General features: G+C 54.8%; 1 protein-coding gene across 4 annotated transcripts in view; it reads right to left on the bottom strand.

Annotated features, from left to right (window-relative positions):
* CACNA1E (calcium voltage-gated channel subunit alpha1 E) overlaps positions 1 to 17,924 on the bottom strand; it is a 150,284-nt gene that overhangs the window by 17,064 nt on the left and 115,296 nt on the right. For all 4 annotated transcript variants that reach the window (XM_055815156.1, XM_055815154.1, XM_055815155.1 and 1 more), the window contains 15 exons: positions 17,742 to 17,871; positions 17,099 to 17,158; positions 16,644 to 16,750; positions 10,525 to 10,621; positions 9,246 to 9,406; positions 8,655 to 8,792; positions 7,873 to 8,074; positions 7,509 to 7,673; positions 6,970 to 7,080; positions 5,892 to 5,975; positions 5,681 to 5,806; positions 5,414 to 5,479; positions 3,348 to 3,439; positions 2,741 to 2,906; positions 2,422 to 2,549 (listed from right to left, as the gene is read on the bottom strand). In XM_055815156.1, coding sequence (XP_055671131.1) covers positions 2,422 to 2,549; positions 2,741 to 2,906; positions 3,348 to 3,439; positions 5,414 to 5,479; positions 5,681 to 5,806; positions 5,892 to 5,975; positions 6,970 to 7,080; positions 7,509 to 7,673; positions 7,873 to 8,074; positions 8,655 to 8,792; positions 9,246 to 9,406; positions 10,525 to 10,621; positions 16,644 to 16,750; positions 17,099 to 17,158; positions 17,742 to 17,871 — 1,833 coding nt within the window. The remainder of the gene's footprint in view (positions 1 to 2,421; positions 2,550 to 2,740; positions 2,907 to 3,347; positions 3,440 to 5,413; positions 5,480 to 5,680; positions 5,807 to 5,891; positions 5,976 to 6,969; positions 7,081 to 7,508; positions 7,674 to 7,872; positions 8,075 to 8,654; positions 8,793 to 9,245; positions 9,407 to 10,524; positions 10,622 to 16,643; positions 16,751 to 17,098; positions 17,159 to 17,741; positions 17,872 to 17,924) is intronic.

Raw genomic sequence — 17,924 nt, 5'->3', positions numbered from 1 at the left:
TGAACACCACCCCATCACCCTTTCTCACCATGCCCCTGGCCACCTACACCTGGTGGGAGAAAGCTGGGATTTTAGATGGCGTGAATCCAATCATGGTTGGGTTCTAGCCACCACGAGCCCTTTCGATGGAGTTGTGTCCCATCACACCACCAGAGAGCCTGCCCTTGCATAGCCAATCCTCTGGTCCTCACAAGGTCCCAGGGAGGTTGGCAGCTGAGTCACTTGTATCTCCAATATCTGGGGAACCTGAGACAGGGAGAGGTAATGTGACCAGCTGGTGACCGGTGGCTGTGGCACTAGCACCTAAGTCTCTCGCGGTCCAGTCCTGTGCTCCGACCACCAGACCACACTCTGCCAAGGGTACACATTATTAGAAGCAAACCCTCCCATACACACGCCCCTTCTTGCCCACAGAAGCACATCTCCCCATACCCAGGTGCAGTCATCACAAGATACGGCCCGTATCACTCCTGCACCAGCTGAAATAACGAAGCAGTTGAAGCGGAGAGCTGGCAGGAGAGGGCGCAGGGGCTGTTGGGTGCTGAGCTCCCCACCCCAGACCAAGTCCTGTGGGAAACGGGACCGCATGGGGTGGAAGTGCTGAGGTGCAGCGTGCTGCAGCCTCCTGGGCATCCTTAGACAAGCTTGGAGGGAAACCAACAAGGAGGCAAAGAACAGCGTTACCGTCCTACCCAGCACCTTTGCCTCTGGTTTCTCCTTGCTCTTCTCCCATTCCCTTTCCAATGCTGGCCAGAGCTAACCCAACCATCCAGGCAAAACACATCCCTGAGCCCCCCTGGTGTTGGGCAGTCTCCCCATGAGACCTTCACATGATGGTGTCAGGATGCAGAAGTGCTGCCCCACTCAGGTGGTGGGACCCATTTGGATGTACTCACCCGTTCCTCACCCAGCAACAGGGGCCAGGGCTGCCCCCATGGGCCCAGCATCACTGACTCCTGTGCATGTCCCCTAACCACTGGCTACATATCATGACGAAAGAGCATGACTTGCTTAGAAATGAGAGGGGTGCAGGGCATTGATAGGACAGCTCAGACATGCCTTTACAGTGACTGTCCTTGAGACCCAGGCCATCAACACGGGGAGTGAGCACGTGTGAAATGCCTGGTGTGAAGAAATCCTTCCCAGCATCCATGAATGAGACACTCCACACTGAGCAGCTGGGTGTTTCACTGCTCTCACCTCTTCCTTCTCTAGCTGTCCATCAGGACATCTACTCACCCATGCTGACCTCTCCCCCTTGCACAAGGCATATTCACCCACTAACAGGCAAACCCCAGCACAGCAGTAAGTGCTGGAGGAGGCCATGCAGGGAGGAACCTGGCCAGCACTGAGCTGCACAAGGTTGGACAGAAATGGTGAAGGAAAATGTGCCAGGAGCTGATGATATTGGGCATAAAAAAACATCTTGGCTGGAGCTGGTCTCTCGAGGGACAGGACGTTAGCAATAGAGGTGAAGAGTCTCCAAAGGGAGCGTGTGTGGCTGCCAAGGGCTCTCAAGCTAAGATCGCCCACGGTCCCCAGCATAGCAGTAGTGGGTCATGGTTCCAAAGAGGCTGTCCCTGGGCTGCAGGAGAGAGGAAGGGGCCACACAAGGCACCCTTGTAGTACTGGGGCTGAGTAGAGGGCAAACAGGCTCCCAGAGCTGCCAAAGGCTCCACACTGCCCTAGGGATGCTCCAGACCATCCTGGGAGGAGCGGCAGAGAGCAAGTCCTCTGCAGCAGCAGTGGGAACAGAGCCAAAGCTCAGCCACCCAGGGTACGTACAGCCGCTGTGAACCCGTCCCACTGCCAGGAACGGGCTGCTGCCTGCGAACGGGAGCCCTGGTCACTGGGGTCCTCATCAGCAAAGGTGTGAGTGCAGGGAACAAAGTCCTCCCATCTCCACAGGGGTGAGCAGGCTGGCCAACATAGGAACACAATTCCCCATACCCAAATGCACTCCAAATGAGGTCCTCAGTAGGTGACTTGGCAGGAGGCCAGCAGATCCCCACCATGTCCCCATGGCTGGGAACAAGCCACACTCATCCCTGCTCTGACAGGGAGCTGTGGGTGCTGGGGACCAGGCGGTGGAGCCGGTCTCAGGGCAGAGGCACCCCGCTGACACACAGGGACAGGGAAGGAGGCTGAGAAGGACCTGCCCACTGGCCGGGGAGGAGAGGAAGAGCAGGAACCTTCAGCGCTCAGGATAAATACCACGGAAAACTTGAACATCACCCAAGACACCTGTGCCACCAGGCACTGCAGGAACTGGGCTGCTCCCCTTGTAATAACTGTGAGCAAGAGCAGCCCGTCCCTGACCATCCCAGGCATCGCAGCTGGTTTCCCACAGCAGAACACAGAGATGGCCATTTAAAACCAGCTCTGAGAGGTTGCTCAGAAGAGAAGGAGCTGGCTACATACCACGCTGCTCTGTCATACTCTGCCCAGATCCGAACAAACTCATCTAGATGGTGAGGTCCCAGGATGGAGGAATCCCGAGTCAGGTATTCAAAATTGTCCATGATGACTGCCACAAACAGGTTGAGCATCTAGGTGAAAGGGAAAAAGGCAGAGAGAAAGGAAGGTCAGGGGGAGCGGCAGCCGAGAAGGGAAGGGAGAGGGAAGGAAGAGTGATTGTGGGGAGATGATGGAAGATGATGGAAGATGACCCTATGGCTGGAGTGCAGGTTGGGGGCCTGATGAAAGGGACCCCCAGGGCTCTCAGGGAGAAGAAACTCACCAGGAAAGAGCAGAAGAAGATGAAGGAGACGAAGTAAACGTAGGCCAGGTCAGTGCCACAGCGCTCATTCTCGTTCTGCCCAGACGTCGCCGTCGTGTCGGGCTCACAGCCTTTGCCCTCCAGGCAGGACAGCATGATCTCCTGCCATGCCTCTCCTGTGGCACTCCTGCGCCCAACACAGCCTTGCTCAGCAGCTGGTGGTGGCACAGGGTGGAGCTGGGGCAGGACACCCCCAGGGAAAACCTCACAAGAAGCTGTGCAACCCCCTGCCCAAATTAAACACATCTCCAGTGTGCAGAGAAGCGAGACCCACGTGAGTGCAGCCATGCTGGGGTGTAGCTCCTGGCACACAGGGCCAACTCCCTGCGGCCACCAGTTGGTCCAAAATACTGGGAGACAGACATCCTTTTGGGGACACAGCGGGGGGGGGGGGGGGGTGTGTGTGTGTGTGAGGTTCCTGAGCTCCTGCAGTCATGTGCTTGTCCAGCTGGTCTTTAGCACCAAAATGACCTCCACCAAACGGCGCACGGCGAGAACCTGCCCAGCCTGGCTCCTGGTACACCTGCACCTAAAAATACCACCAAAGGAGTTTTCTATGGTTGCTTACCTGAAGAGAAGCATGAGGGAGCCCAAAAAGCTGCGGAAGTTGTTGTGCCGGTTAATGTGGCTTTCCTCATCTAGTCTGATATTGCCAAAAACCTACAGGAGAAAGAAAAAGGGCTCAGTTCTTCAGGCAAGAGCTTGTTGGCCAGTGAAGAAGCTGCACGTTCACCTTCACTCGGGCACGCATCCCTGTGCTGCAGGGACCCATCCTGCCCAAGGTCTATCACCCTGGGTGCAGCCAGCCCACAAAGCAGTTGGCATCCACCCTCCCTGCACCATCCCTCACAGAAAAGCACCCCAGCAAATGCATGTTGGTGCACAGCCAGCACACCCAAGGAGCTGGCACCAAGCAGCCATTGGGGACAGAGACTCTCTTCTCCTCAACAGGGGTTTGCGGTGGGCAGCAAAGGCTGCGAGAGGTCGAGCTGCCATGGAAACAGAAGCACAGAGGACCTGGGATCAACCGAGTCCAACCGCTCCACATTCATCCCTCTGCTGTGCTATGGACAGCACCTGGGGATGGCATGGCACCCGGTGGTCCTGAGTGCACTGGAGGCACAGGGATGAGTCACACCACCCTGGGTGGGTGCTGGGTCACAGTCCTGGAAACTCCCAGGAGCTTTTCCCTTGGTGGGGAAACAGTCAGTAATGCTGGGGCCAGGCACAGCACCACAAACAGGTGGGGAAGGGCTCAGTGAGGGAGGGGCAGACCGACCACTCACCCACCACAGACAGCCAGACACCTGGGACTACTGCCCCAGGGCCCCAAATGTGGACTATATCCTAATAATGACCCACAGCCAAGGCCATGGCAAGACATAACGAATGTTCGTAAAGTGCCTCAAATAGGAAAAATGTGCTGTTATTACTGTTAAATATTTATTCCACTTTCCATGAACCTAAAAATACACTAACTGCAGAGTATTTTTTCCCTGTACAGGTTTTTTGGAATGTGTAATTGTAGAATATTTTCTGCCTCCAGCTATTTTGCTCAAATAACGCCCACAGACTTTACTGCTTGGGGATTTGTTCACAATGGTGTTAAAAAAAAAATAAAATAAATCAAATACTACCACACGGCAGGGAAGGAGGCTGAGTCAGATGGCGGTTGTTTAGCACGGAGAACACCTGGAGCCGGTGCTGGGATGTGTAGGACAGAGTGGCCAAAACCAGCCACGGGACTCGGGGTGGGAGAGAGGGGGTGTAAAAGACTAAACACCAGCAACTGCCCCAAGCAGGGGGCCACTGTGCTGCCTGCTGCCTCCCCAAAATCTGCTTGTCCTGGGGGTGCACATCAGGCAACAGCACTGGGTACTGCAGCAGCTTGCTCATCAGGCAGCTCCAGATCCTGAGCATTCGTCGTCAAAGATGCTTTGTCAGATCTTCAGCGTGGGATTTAGTCATCGCAGAACCGAGCCAGCCCTGCGGCACGTGTGGAGTTGAGGGTTTTAGCTCACATGTTTCTAATTTACCAGCTGGAGCCTGGAAAGCTGACATCTTCCCATGCTCTGCAGACCTCCCACCATCTGGTAGGTCACCACAGGACCCTAAGCATGAGAGCCCAAGCAGACCATCAGTGGCACGGCTCCGACATAAACCCTCCGCAGAGGGACAAGGTGGATGGCAGGCGGCAGGGATCACCACCATGATCCAGCCAACCGGATGGGAAAACTAAAAGGCTCCTCACCAGGTCCCTCAGGCATGAATTCAACCTCTGGGGGCTGCTAAGGAGTTGAAGATAGGATGCAATTTCTAAATGAAGGGGTGGCGATTTGAAAGCAGTCGCAGCACAGGATGCCCAGCTGCGTCCCCAGGGCCACATCTCCAAGAGTTCAAGTTGGGAAGGCAGCTGCGGAGCTTGCCTGAACAAGCCCGTGGCAGCTGCCCCCAGGGCATGTGGCACTGCAGCTCCCAAACAAGCTGTTCCACCCTCGGGACCTTCCCTGACACCGTGACCGAGTGAAGCAGTGACAGGCAGGCACAAGGCTGGCTGCTGTGCATAATGCTGGGGACATGCTGGTCCAGCCTGTCCGCACCGGAGAGATTGCACACCGAGATGCCTGTGCTCACCTGCATCCCAATGATCGCGTAGATGAAGAAGAGCATGGCGATCAAGAGGCAGACATAGGGGAGGGCCTGCAAGAGAAGCAGATGAGTCATTTCATTTAGCACAAGTCCAGCTCCAGGGGAGTACAGAAAGCACGACGAGCAGGTGAGCTGTGCCGATCCATCTCTCCTACAAGCCAACAAGTCAGCAAACCCTCGGGAACAGCCTGTGTTTGGGAGCAGCACCCCAGCACTGTGGCCTGGGAGCAGAGCAGGGCACGTGGGACTTACCTTGAAGGACTGCACGAAGGTCCAGAGCAGGATACGGATGGTGTAACCCTGGCGCAGCAATTTGATGAGTCGAGCAGCCCGGAAGAGCTTCAGGAAGCTCATGTTGAAGCTGCTGGTGTTCACCAGCTGGGAGGAGATGAGAGGGTCAGAGAGAGGTGGGAGCCCCCGACCCTACAGCGGTACACCCTGATGCTCCCAGCCCCTGCTTCACCTTGGTGTCCGTCAGGATGATCTCCGTAATGCTGCCAATGACGGTGATGAAGTCAAAGATGTTCCAGGTGTCCCGGAAATAGTTCTGCCAAAAGAAGGAGAGAGGCAGCATCGATTTGAGCTCAGGGATGGCAGGTCTGAAGGGCGCTGGGCCACAGGCCAAGGCTGCTCATGGACAACGGCAGCGGCAGCAGAGACCTTGCCACCCATTTGTATGCAGCCACGGTCAGGAGCATCGTCCTGCGTCTGAGATGGTGGCAGACCGGAGCATGTCTGCAGCAAGCAGCTTCTCCTGGGAGATGACTCACACATCCCACAGGCCACCCTGGTGAACAGGAACAGGAAAAGCAGCCACAGACAGCCCTGGTCAGGCTTCAACAGCAAATCACGCCGACCCTCACAGCCACGAGGCTGCTTTGCCTTCCTCTTCATGGGCACCCAGACCCACCTTAGCCCCTGCTGACTGCACAGCAGCTGGTGCAAGACCAGACTTGACTACTGCTGGGAGCAGGGAGGATGGCTAGAAACCCTCCTGCTGGTGGACCTCGTCTCCCAGTATGGGTTAGAAACAGGAAAGAAACTATAAAAGAGCAAATCCAACAGCTGCTCATAAGCAGCAAAGAGCAGCTGAAGAAAAGGCAGTCTGTGACTTCAAATCTTAAATGAGCAGCTGGGGACTTGCTGTGAATTAGGCAAGGAGCTCACTGCTGGTTGGGTATGGTCCAACTGGTGCAACCCAAGGACAGCAATGCACCAGCATCTCGTGGCTCCAAGGGACAAGGGACTGCAGCAGCAGTTGGCCTTAGCAGAGCTGCTGCACAGTACATACATGGTCCAGGCATGAAAGTACCACAGGAACAAGGCAAAAAGAAAAGCACTGGTGTGGCTTCCCCCACCAGCATCCAGAAGCGGGAAGTTTAATGAGAACTGAAGAAGTAATTCCAACCTAAAAGCAGCTCTCAGGCTGGAACCCAAAATAAATAGCAACAGCCTCACATTATTAACACCTTCCCTCTGTGATCTGTGTGCTGCCAAAGTCCAAATTAACACCCTCGTCAATAACAGGAGCAGCCACTCACCAGGAAGCCGAAAGCGATGATCTTGAGGACGCACTCCAAGGAGAACACCATGGTGAACGCGATGTTCAGGTACTTCAGGGCCAGCTCGTAGGTGTATGGAGCAGAGTAGTACTGATGGAAAAAGAGAAACATTGCTAGCCAGAAGGGGGCCTGCCAGCCTTTTGGCTGATGACTGTCCCAGGGAAGACCTGCAGTGGTCCATGTTCCTTGCCCTGGGTGCCTCAAGATCATCTCCTGCTCCCTCTCTCCACCCCTCTCCCAGGACAGCTGCCGCTCCTTGTAAGAAGGAAGCGCAGAGTAAACCCAGATCTTTCTGCAGTAGTTAAGAGGTCCAGACCGTTTAGGTCACCTCATTTACAGAAGACCTTGCCTCTAGTTTGGGGCACAGGGTATTTCAAGTGAGTGTGCCAAGGGAATACATGCTCAGACTGCCTCAAAGCATCTCCTAGAAACAACCAAAATACTCTCTGGTCTCATCCTGAGTGATCCTCCTTCTCCCCACTGGCCCAAACAGGACAGGCTCACTCTGACCGGCTCACCTTCATCATCAGCACCACGGTGTTCAACGCTATCATGGCCATGATGGTGTACTCGAAGGATGGGGAGACCACAAAGTGCCAGACCCGGTACTGGAAGGTGTGCCGGTTCTGGGGCATGTACCGCGTGAGGGGCTTGGCACTGATGGCAAAATCGATACAGGCCCTCTGGAACAAAACAACATGCATCAGACCCTGGCCGATGGTAACGTGGGGAGCAGTGGTTGCCACACTTCTTTCCTTCATGCACTGGGCAGGCAGGTGGCTCATGGCTTTCTTATACCTTTTCAACACCTAAGGAGTTCCAAGCTCGCAAACTCACAGAAAACCCATGGAAACATTCTCTTTCCCCCTCCCCAGACTGTACCTCGTTCTTCTCCAGACTGCACTCCTCCATCATTTTGTCTCCTTGCTCTTGGAACGTAATGATGATGAGAGCCACAAAAATGTTGACAAAGAAGAAAGGAAAGACCACAAAATAGACGACATAAAAAATGGACATCTCCATGCGGTTGCTGCGGCTAGGGCCGCGGTCCTCCTCAGTTACGTCCACCGAATGCTGCAGCACCCTGTGGGCAGACAGGTGAAGAAAAGCAACCAGAGATATGCCCATCAGGACTGCCACCATGCAGCACCTCTCACGGGACCCACTTGGTACAGTCAGCTTTGTCTGTCCACGCTTGTAACAATGAGGATAAAGCTCTGCCATAATCCGCTTTACAAGGACAACCCTTCTAAGTAGCTACAACTTGTTTTATGGTGCTTTTCCTGTGCCCCTGGTGGAAAATGGATTTTCCTGTGCTCTACACATAGAGAAAAAAATTGCCCAAGCTCACATGAGCATGGAGAGAGGTCTAGCCCTATGGTCATCTCTAAAATTGACCTAAAATATAGCTCAGGGCCACACAGGTGAAGGGATTATTCATCATTCGCTCCCTAAGGAAGAAGCTAACCCTAGCCACGGCCCCAGCCTCATATGGGGACTAAAAGCTCTTTTGTCCTGACATAATTTCTTGTCTTTTCTCTCCCGCTCCCTGCCCAGCAGATCCTTTCTCAGTCCTGCCTGGGTGTAGCCAGTTATGAACCCAGCCACCCCAATGGGGATGTCATCAGCCCCATTCAAGGGGGCAGACAGAACAGAATACTCACTGGGGCCAACCCTCGCCGGTGGAGACTGTGAACAGGGTGAGCAAAGCCCAGATGATATTGTCGTAGTGAAACTCATGGCGTTTCCATTCCCGGCACTTCACCTCCATCTTGTTCTTCTCATGGTCCACGTAGTTCCCTCTGCAAGGTTGGGACAGAGCAGTGACCTTGCTTTTTACGCTGCCCGGCTACGAGAGGGGGGCTTTAAAGCCTTGGGGCAGCGGGGGGGGGGGGGGGGGGGGGGGGGGGGCGGGGGAGGGGCACCTCTCCTCCTATGGGGCTGGAGGGAGAAATGGGGAGAGGCTGAATAACAACCGTGGCGAAGTAGAGAAGGGAAAAGCAAAAGGGAAGAGAGAAGGAGGGAAGAGAACAGGAGCAAAATACAGGGCTCTGCATTCTGCATCCCATGCAAAGATGCACAGCGCTGACACAGCAATGTGGATGGGGCTCAGCCCATGCCATCCACCCCAAGAGACTATGGCCAAGAGCGAGTCGTGACCAAGGACTTGACTATGAATCACAGAAGACTTTACCCAGCACCCTGCCTTTGCCAGAGGTGTCAGCAGCATCAGACCTACTGAACAGGGCACCTACATGCAGTCCTTCTCCGTGTCCTTAGAGCTGTCAGTGCAGTAGAAAAACTTCCCCTTGAAGAGCTGGACGGCGATGACAGCAAAGATGAACATGAAGAGCTTGTAGACGATGAGGATGTTGAAGACATTTTTGAGGGAAGTCACGACACAGTCGAAGACAGCCTGCAGGAGAGGGCATAGCTCACCTCGGGGAACCCCTAGTCTTGGCAAAGGGCAGGACCAGGACCAGACTACCGTGTGGAAAGACATTTTCCACTTCTGGCGGGGAAAGGAGGAAGGACCTGGGCCTTCTCCCAGGCAAAGAGCTTTTTTATGCACAAATTTAATACCCGGACTATCCCCAGCACATGCATAGACACCGAGCGGCCCCTGAGACAGCAGCAGAGATGGATATTTATACCCTCAATGTTCTCTGCAACCGACAGGCGACCACCCCAGTGATGCCATTAACAGCACTCAAGACCAATTAGCAAACGCTTCATTGTTTTGCATCACCCTGAATAACAAGGCAGAGCAAATGCCTCTGCCTGCAATAGCAGCACCTCCCCAGGCTGTGCTCTCAGCAGCTCTCACAGCACTTTAAGAAAGAGAGGAATGTCCTTATCCTTGCCTGCATCATGGTGGATACAGAGGTGTCCAGGAATGAACTGACATGAGCTGACCAGGAAGAAAAGCTGGGGTCAAACCCCCTGTCTCTGGGTTGCCACTCTGGATCTCATCCATCAGCCAAATAACCTCTTCTAATTAAAAAACAGGGCTTCCTCAGTCTCTTACTCCTTTCTGATTCTATACGCCAGCAAGGGTAGGGAATTCCATAATCCTACCCATGCTGCATAAATAATCTCTCTGCTGAGATGGGAAATCCCTGTCTAGTGCAACACCGTGACAGCACAGCACACAAAATCCCAAATTGAGCAAGCTGCTCTGGTGGGAAAGATTATGAACTTTGGAAAGAGATTTGAGCTCTCCCAAAGCCAGGACAGCCTGTTTTATCAGGAGAGCATCTGGGCTTTGCTGCCTCGTGCCCACTCCAGCCCCACTTGCCGTGGCGGAGGAACTGACACCTTGCAGAGATCCAGGCTTGCTTTTAATAACTCACTGCACCTCCAGGTATGAAGCAGCCTGAAGGACACTGTGTTTGAAAACCGGGCTCCCAAAACACAGCAAATGCTTGGGAAACTACTCGTTCATCACTCACGAGCTAATCGATGCATGTGGTCCCCGCACCCACCAGTTCAACTGGAGAAGACAGATGTAAGGCAGGAGATGGGGATCGTTACCTTCAGCTTGGGCAGTCGCTTGATGGTTTTCAGGGGCCTCAGGACCCGTAGCACACGGAGAGACTTGATGGTCTTGATATCCCGGCCCTTGTTGGTCCTACCACGTCAGAGGGAGGCGCACACACCCAAAAATGAAAAGGAGAGACAATAACCTTGAAGACCCAGGGCTTCCAGGTGCTTCACCTGGGGTGCTCTGGGGGTTTTAACTGCTGGCAATCCCCCCAGCATGTTGTGAGGATGGAAACAAGAAGGCCACAAACACGTGGCTGCTGAGTGCTCAGCCCACCTAAATGAGTCTCCTCCAACACATGCGCTGACAGCTGGCGGAGATGAAAAATAAAGCAATCCTCCTCGGGATTAGCACCTTCCTCTCCTTGGGATTAGCACCTTTCCCCTCTGCTGGGGAGCAATAACCTTAACAAATCCCTTGCTGTGGGAAGCAGCGCGGTGCCAGGGCTGGGGCCGGTGATGCAATGCTCTCCCTGAGCAAGGGCAGTTGCCCACCCCCATGTCCCCAGGACAAGCCCCTCGACAGGCCAACAAGCCCCTCGACAGGCCAAGAAGTTTGTTTCCCTCCTGCAGGCATATGCCATTTGCAGATGGGGCTTGCAGGCAGTCCCACCATTGCCAAGTGCTTAGTACTGCTCCTGCCAGTTGAAAGAAACTAATAATAAAATGAGGCAGATGCACTCAATGGGGTCTACATGTAGGTGTCTCACAAAGGGTTTTCCATCCTGGTTTAGTCTTGAGGTTCATGGTCTTTACATTCACCTAGGGAATGCAAAGCACCTGCTCAGTGCTTGGTTTGTTCACACAAATGCTGTCTCTTGCAGCTTTCTGCCTTATTCCATAGTGCTACCCAACATGGTCAGCCTGGTCCTCTATCTCTCATGTAACTCCTCAGCCCTCCCTTCCCACTCCAGATCAGGGCTGACTTGCCTCCATCCCAAGTCAGCTAAGGGAGCCACAGCTTACCAGAAAGAATTATTTAGTAAAGCCCCCTCACAACCTTCATTTCTTGAATACAATACATTGATCCCAACCACAATACAAGGGGGGTTTTCTTGTCTTTTATCTAAAGCCTATGGGCTGAATCCCAGGATGGAGCAGACAGGTCCTGGTGAAGGTGGCACAGTTTGGATCCACCAGGCAACTTCAAAAAAGTCAAGGAAATTCCTTACCAACAACAGATGCTCCAGATTACACCACTCCTTTGTGAGGGTTAATGCAACAAGGAGCACAATAATGGGCTTAATGATTAAGAGATGTAAACAAACCCACTACTTAATAGTCCTCCCTAGGACCACAGCCCCACAAACGCATGGGAAGTAACTACACAAACAGCCCTGCAACTCACTTTGTATCTCTTGTCTCTTGTTTTGCTCCGTATCAGGGCCTGGGTAATTGGCTGGAGCATCCAGCTCAGGGCTGGGGTGAGGATTTGAGGGTGCTCAGCTGTGCAAGCTGCCACCAAGGACAACTCAGCTGTAGTGGTTTACAGCTGCTGAAGAGGGACTCTTCAGACCTCAGGAAACCTCCTGTGGATTTGCCTGGGATCCAACACAGATATGGAATATAGGGCTGGGTAATGCCTGGAGGAAAGTCTCGCCATGTCTGTGGCCCAGGCTGAGCTCTCCTCAGCCCCCTGTGCGTGGCATGAGCCACATCCCATGCCCTCAGCAGACATCAGGGCTGAAGTCCCTGCAGCGCTTCAGCGCAGGCAAAGCCCCTGCAGGGACAGAGCCTTTGGCTCTGTGGTGGACGCTGCTTTCCCCGTGCCCTGCTCCCCTCGGGTGTGCTGCACACTGTCTGCACAGACGCTGAAATCTGCAATGAAAGCACCCTCCTCCCAAGGCAAGGAACTGCATTGCTTTGCAAAGAAAATCCCGCCTGCACTTTCCTGGAGCACACCACCTTCAAAGCATCCCTGGGGCAATCAGGGGTGCAGGCAGAGCAGCGTACTCCAGTCTCTGCAAATGCAGCTAAGGGTCAGCACAGGTGTCAGACAGACTGACACCCGCCAGCACCCATCCCCCCGTGCTCCCCAGGGTGGCACCCCACAGCAACCCGACCGGTATAGTTACCCCAAAGCATTTCTGTCGGTGATCCAGCCCGGCAGCCACCAAACAGCACCAACGCAGAGAAAAAGAGAGAAGAGAGGAAAAAGGTAAGAAAAGCATCAGGGGAGCTGCACAGGGACAACCACAACCTCTCAGGTGTGGGGACACCGCAGCAGCCCTTCACCATCCCACACCTAGGCTGAAAGGCACAGTGAGTAGATCATGTTGTGTCCTCCAGGATGGACTGATCTCCAGGGAGGGACTCATCCAGCAAGCCAGGAGCCCCTGCCCTCCCCACCTGAGGTTTTGGGAGGGGGCACGTACTGAAACCTCAGCTGCAAGAGGAACCCACGGAGAGCAGGACAAGAACAGGCAGGTGCATGGTCCTCCTCGGCCAGGAGCTGGGGAGGGACCTCGAGGCTTGGCCCCAACCAGCCAAAAGCAGGTGCCTCTCAGGGAACCTACCTGCAAGGCCATACTAGTTCTCATCCAAACAGGCTAACTCTGTTAAATCACCTCCATCAAGAAATCCACTGATTAAGAGCCTGAGCCACAGCATGGGATCTCCTGCACCCCAGCAGGGTGCCCGCTTGGACAACCCAAGGTGGTCTACAAGGTCCCTAGTTGTAACCAAACCTCCATCCTTGCTTGAGCTGAGTCCCTGCCACATGCACACAGAGTGCTCAGCACTGGGGGCAAAGCCTATGAAGTAAAATATTTCTTAAAACCATAAAAAACACCCCAAGCCCTGGCTGCATGTTAGTGAAACAGGTGGAAGGTGTCTTGAAAAGGTGATAGTTTAATCCTGCAGCACTTCTGCAGTGGGATATCAGACCTCTGTCCTGACCAGCCTCACACCCAGGTTATTTTGCAGTATGTAGGGGTCCCTCTTCCTTCCAGACACTGGTACCCACAGGCACAAGGAGATGCTGCTCAGCAAAGAAAGCACCTCTGCCGAGTACCTCTGGGTGGAGAAACACCTGCCCTTGCTCACCAGGTAAGATGATGAACACTATGCACTGGATGCTCAACCTTTCCACCAACTTTTCCACCACTCAGACCTTCCCACTGCTGCAAGCCCGCAGGCATCACCGCCTCTCGGCAGCTCCACAAAGCCGCAAGCGAGCACCGCTCGTCTGCACGATGCCTCCTCCTCGGGTGCCACGGGAGGCAAAAGCGAGCAGCATCTTCAGTTATGGTTCTGGTTATTTCCGCTAATTTAATTTGAATTCTTTGGAGATTTATGGTTTTATGTTGGGCTTTTTATTTAGGCTGCATTTGGACTGATGTATTAGCTTTCCACGTGGAGAGCTACAGATAGTCGAGACAGCCTCTCGCTTGGGATGCACAGGCTCTGAGGCGGCAGCGGACAAGCTGCAATGGCACACGAAGACACGGCTTTATGGGTGGCCGCTTGCTTACTGGTGATTTCGATGTGGCACCGATAGCCAGCAGATGATGGTGGCACTGCTGGACCAGCTCAGAGACCTCCAGCTGTGCCCACAGCTATCCAGGACCCCCATGGGAAAACCAAACTGCTATGGGGAGGCAAAAGGGGCAGAAAACCTGAACGGCATGGCACGTCCCAGCACCACTTCTACTGGGAAGCGCTGGGCCTGGTCTCCAGCCACTCTCAGCCATGTCATCTCCACAGCCACTCCATGGGCATTGCTTTGCCCACCCAGTGCCATGGAGGCAAGGAAAGGGAGAGGGAGGACACTCGCCCCTCCCCCAGCCCTACATCAAGGAGCTCATGGAGGAAGAAGAAAAGGAGACGGATTCAAACATCACCACCAGAGTTTTCCTCTCGAGACCAGGAGGGAGGGAAGGGAGGGAGGGTGGCAGGTTGGGACATGTATAGCTGGCAATCATCCTGTGGCTCCTGGGGCCATAGTGGTGGTGGGCTGCCAGGGAGAGAGGCAGGTGTTCTTATAAATGCTTTACAATGTATAAACCCATCAGAAATCGCTGCAGTTCCTTCCCCCAAAGCCCGTAAGATCACCTTCTCCAGCAGGAGCCACCATTGGACATGGGGGAGAGGGACAATCCTGCAGGTTTACATTATAAAGAGTCCTCATCCACAACAGAAGCAACTTGATATCTACCCAGCTATGGCTACAAGAGCCAGCAGGTGACATAGATGCTTGCTGCAAACATATGCGGAGAGGCAAAGGCCTTCTTCGTGGGAGGGGGTTCGGTGCCACAGCTGGTGGGAGTGCTCTCCCTCAAGAACTCAACTGCCCCGTGCCCAAAGGGACCTGTCCTTCACTCAGGAGCCTGGGTGGAGGCAGGAGGCAACCAGGGCTAAAAGGGACATGGCAGGTTCCCCACAGGCTCAGTGCTGGCATGTGGGCACCCTGCCAGCCCCAGGGACCACCCCAGGAAGGGTGCCACCTTTGTGGGGTGGGATCAAGGGGAGTAAACACCGATTACAATACTGTTAGCAGTGGTGAGGACACCTATCCACGCAGGAACAGGCTGAGCTATGCTCCTTCAGCCATCAGAAAGTCTGGATGAAAGAAGGAAGGAAAGGGCTCCCTTGTCCTCCTAAAGCCCCTCAAACCACCCAGCACATCATCAGGCTGCTGATGCCCTTGAGCTCCCCCAGACACCCTCTGAGGGGTTGCCCTGGCAGAGGAGGGATCAGCCAGACCCTGGGGACGTTCAATCCATCCTCGTGGTGGCCTGGGTGGCCTCCCAGGGGGCTCAGAGCAATGTCCTCAGCCAGCAAGCCTACACCACATCCCTTCCCCATGCTGGGGTGTGCGGTCAGCCCCCTGCCTTGCCCAGGGGCTGGGTCATCCCTGCACTGTGAGCTGAATTCTCCAGTGCCCTTCCCAAGAAGAGAGCAGTGGCTGAAAGCACTGGGTGTAAGAAGTGGGTGAGGAGGGTGAGGAAGGCAAAAGCAGCAAGCCAGGGAGGGTGCAAATGGGTGAGAGCAAGGGGAAGGAGCTGCCGGCTGGCCTGGAGCGAGGTGGGAGGGTTGTAATCCATCAAATAACCTTGGGGCTCAGACTCAGCCACTCCAAAAGCCTCACGTGGTGCCTGAGCTGTGGACGAGGACAGGACTCCAGTCTGGGGGGCTGCCAGGCCCTCCCCTCTCACCAGCACTAACACCACCACCACCAGTGTCAAAGGCACAAAGAGAAATCAACAGTGTGACAAAGGAGCATGAGCCTCTCCTCCCTTCTGCTCTCCCTCCTCAGGCACCACGGCCCTGGGGACCAGGGGGTGCGCCTTGCCTGCAGGCATCGCCTTAGCACCCACTCTCTGGGTACCAGCATGTCCCTCCCTGCGCTCGCACTGTACCACCTGCCCCAACCGGCAGCACGGAGGAGGGCAGAGCAGCATGAAACTCATCCCTGGATGCTCCTGCCCTCCATGGCGTGGACACCACAGACCTCAAGCCACCCTGCGAAGGAGGACCTGCAGATGCTACAAGCTCAGTACTGGAACCCAGCTTCAAGGAGATGCTCAGCAGGGACACGCAGCAGAGCGAGCATGCAGCACCCTGCCCTCGTCACGATGCTGCAGAGTATGCGGTGTAAACCCCACCAGCCACATCCCCATCCATGCACAGCTCCAGGGCAATGCTCCCCCTCAGAGCAGAGGTAAAGTCACCAGCTGGGGTACCATTTCCAGCACAAACATGTTTAGAGGGCAGCTCCACCTGACAGGCTGCTGCTTTGGCTTTCTTTGTGCACTCCAGGATGTACAGCAGGTATATAACTCCAGATCTGACACCCTTAGGTGTTTTTCCCTCTCTAACAGCCCCTTCTGCCCTCTTTCAAGTCCACTTTCACCACCAACCTCTTCCTAGTATCTCCAGCTTGCCTTGCCTCCCTCCTGCTTGCTCACCCAGCATTTGACAAACAAGAAGAAATACATCTCTGGAGCAGCCACGCACCGCTGCCAGGAGCCATCCCAGAAACAGAGCAGAAAGGTGTAGAGGAATAATAAAAAAAAATAATCAAGGTCTAGTAGCTATAACACACTTGCATTCTCCTCCCACCCTGGCCAAAGGAAGGCAAGGAGCTAACAAAGACAACAGCCACTTACGCCAAGGCAAAGGCCACCAGCGCTCCCACCACCACGATAAAATCCAGGATGTTCCAGAGGTCTCGGAAGTAGGAGCCATCCTGCAGGATCAAGCCCTGATCAATCATCTGGAGAGGAAAAAACAGTGAGAAAAACAAGCAGGGAATGAGCACCTCGGTCATCAAGTGGAGGCAGCCGCAGGCGGGATGTGCTGAAGGACAGGGACACTGTCCCCTGGGGAGCAGCAGACCTGTCCCTGTGCCCTGAGTACGCATCAAGGACCGCCATGTTTTGTGGAAGCCTGGAGGCTGACAGAAGTGGTGCTGAGCACTCTCAAGTCCCACTGCTAAGAAGCAGGCTTTAAGGTCTCCATCATCCAAATTTAGGACCAGAACCAAAAAACTGAGCTGTTTCCCACCCGCTGTGAGGATGCTGCAGGACTCAGCAGAGTGCAGCCAGCCTGCAAGGTCTCTTACCTTGATAACCATCTCAAAGGTGAAGACGCCAGTGAAGACATAGTCAAAATACCTCAGGACCTGCAGAGATTGGGCACAGGTGCTCTGTAGCTGCCGCCAAGCAAACGGGCTCGCTTGTACCCACCCAGACCCAGTTACCACCCCACACTGGGGCTCGCCTGGCTCAGGCGCAGATGGAGGGTTGGTTTCCTTGCCCAAACCCAGCCTGTTCCCTCAGAGTTCAGGACAGCCATAAAGCCTGCCTGTGCAGGCAGGAGGGAAACATTCCCTCTGCATGGTGCAAGTGGCTCTGAAATCATGCTGCGAGCCAGAATCGTGCCCCGCCCCTCCCCCCACCCCACCCCTCCCTGGACCAGTGCCTGTGCACATCAGCATCTCCCCAGTTTAAGCCACTTGGCTGTCGACAAGGTGCCCTGGTCCGCTCCCCAGGCTCTAAACCCTGCATGTGGGAGGCTGAGAGCAATTGCCAGGGTTTATAAAGGAAGGTGATGGGGAAGAACTCAGGCCCCATGGTGCAGGTGCTGCCGCTGGCTGTCCTGATCCATGTCCCACATGTGTCCCCCACCACGGAAGCTAAAATCCTACAGGACCCTCTGCCTGCATTGCCTGTGGGATGGGGGGAGCAGGGGAGGTTTGCAATCACTTTATTGCGGTCGGAGTTGGTGAGGACGGGATCCTCCGCCGCAAGGGCGATGCTGCTGGCGGCGATCACCAGGAGGATGCACATCTCGAAGTAACGCAGGTTCACAATGTAGTGGCAAGCCCTCCGCACCCTGCAGGGAGACAGCCCGCACCCCAATCTGTGAGCCCCTGGCATGCCCCAGGC

The sequence above is a fragment of the Falco peregrinus genome, chromosome 10 (assembly GCF_023634155.1).
Source record: "Falco peregrinus isolate bFalPer1 chromosome 10, bFalPer1.pri, whole genome shotgun sequence".
Lineage (NCBI taxonomy): Eukaryota > Metazoa > Chordata > Aves > Falconiformes > Falconidae > Falco > Falco peregrinus.
This window is presented reverse-complemented; position numbering and strand designations above follow the sequence as displayed.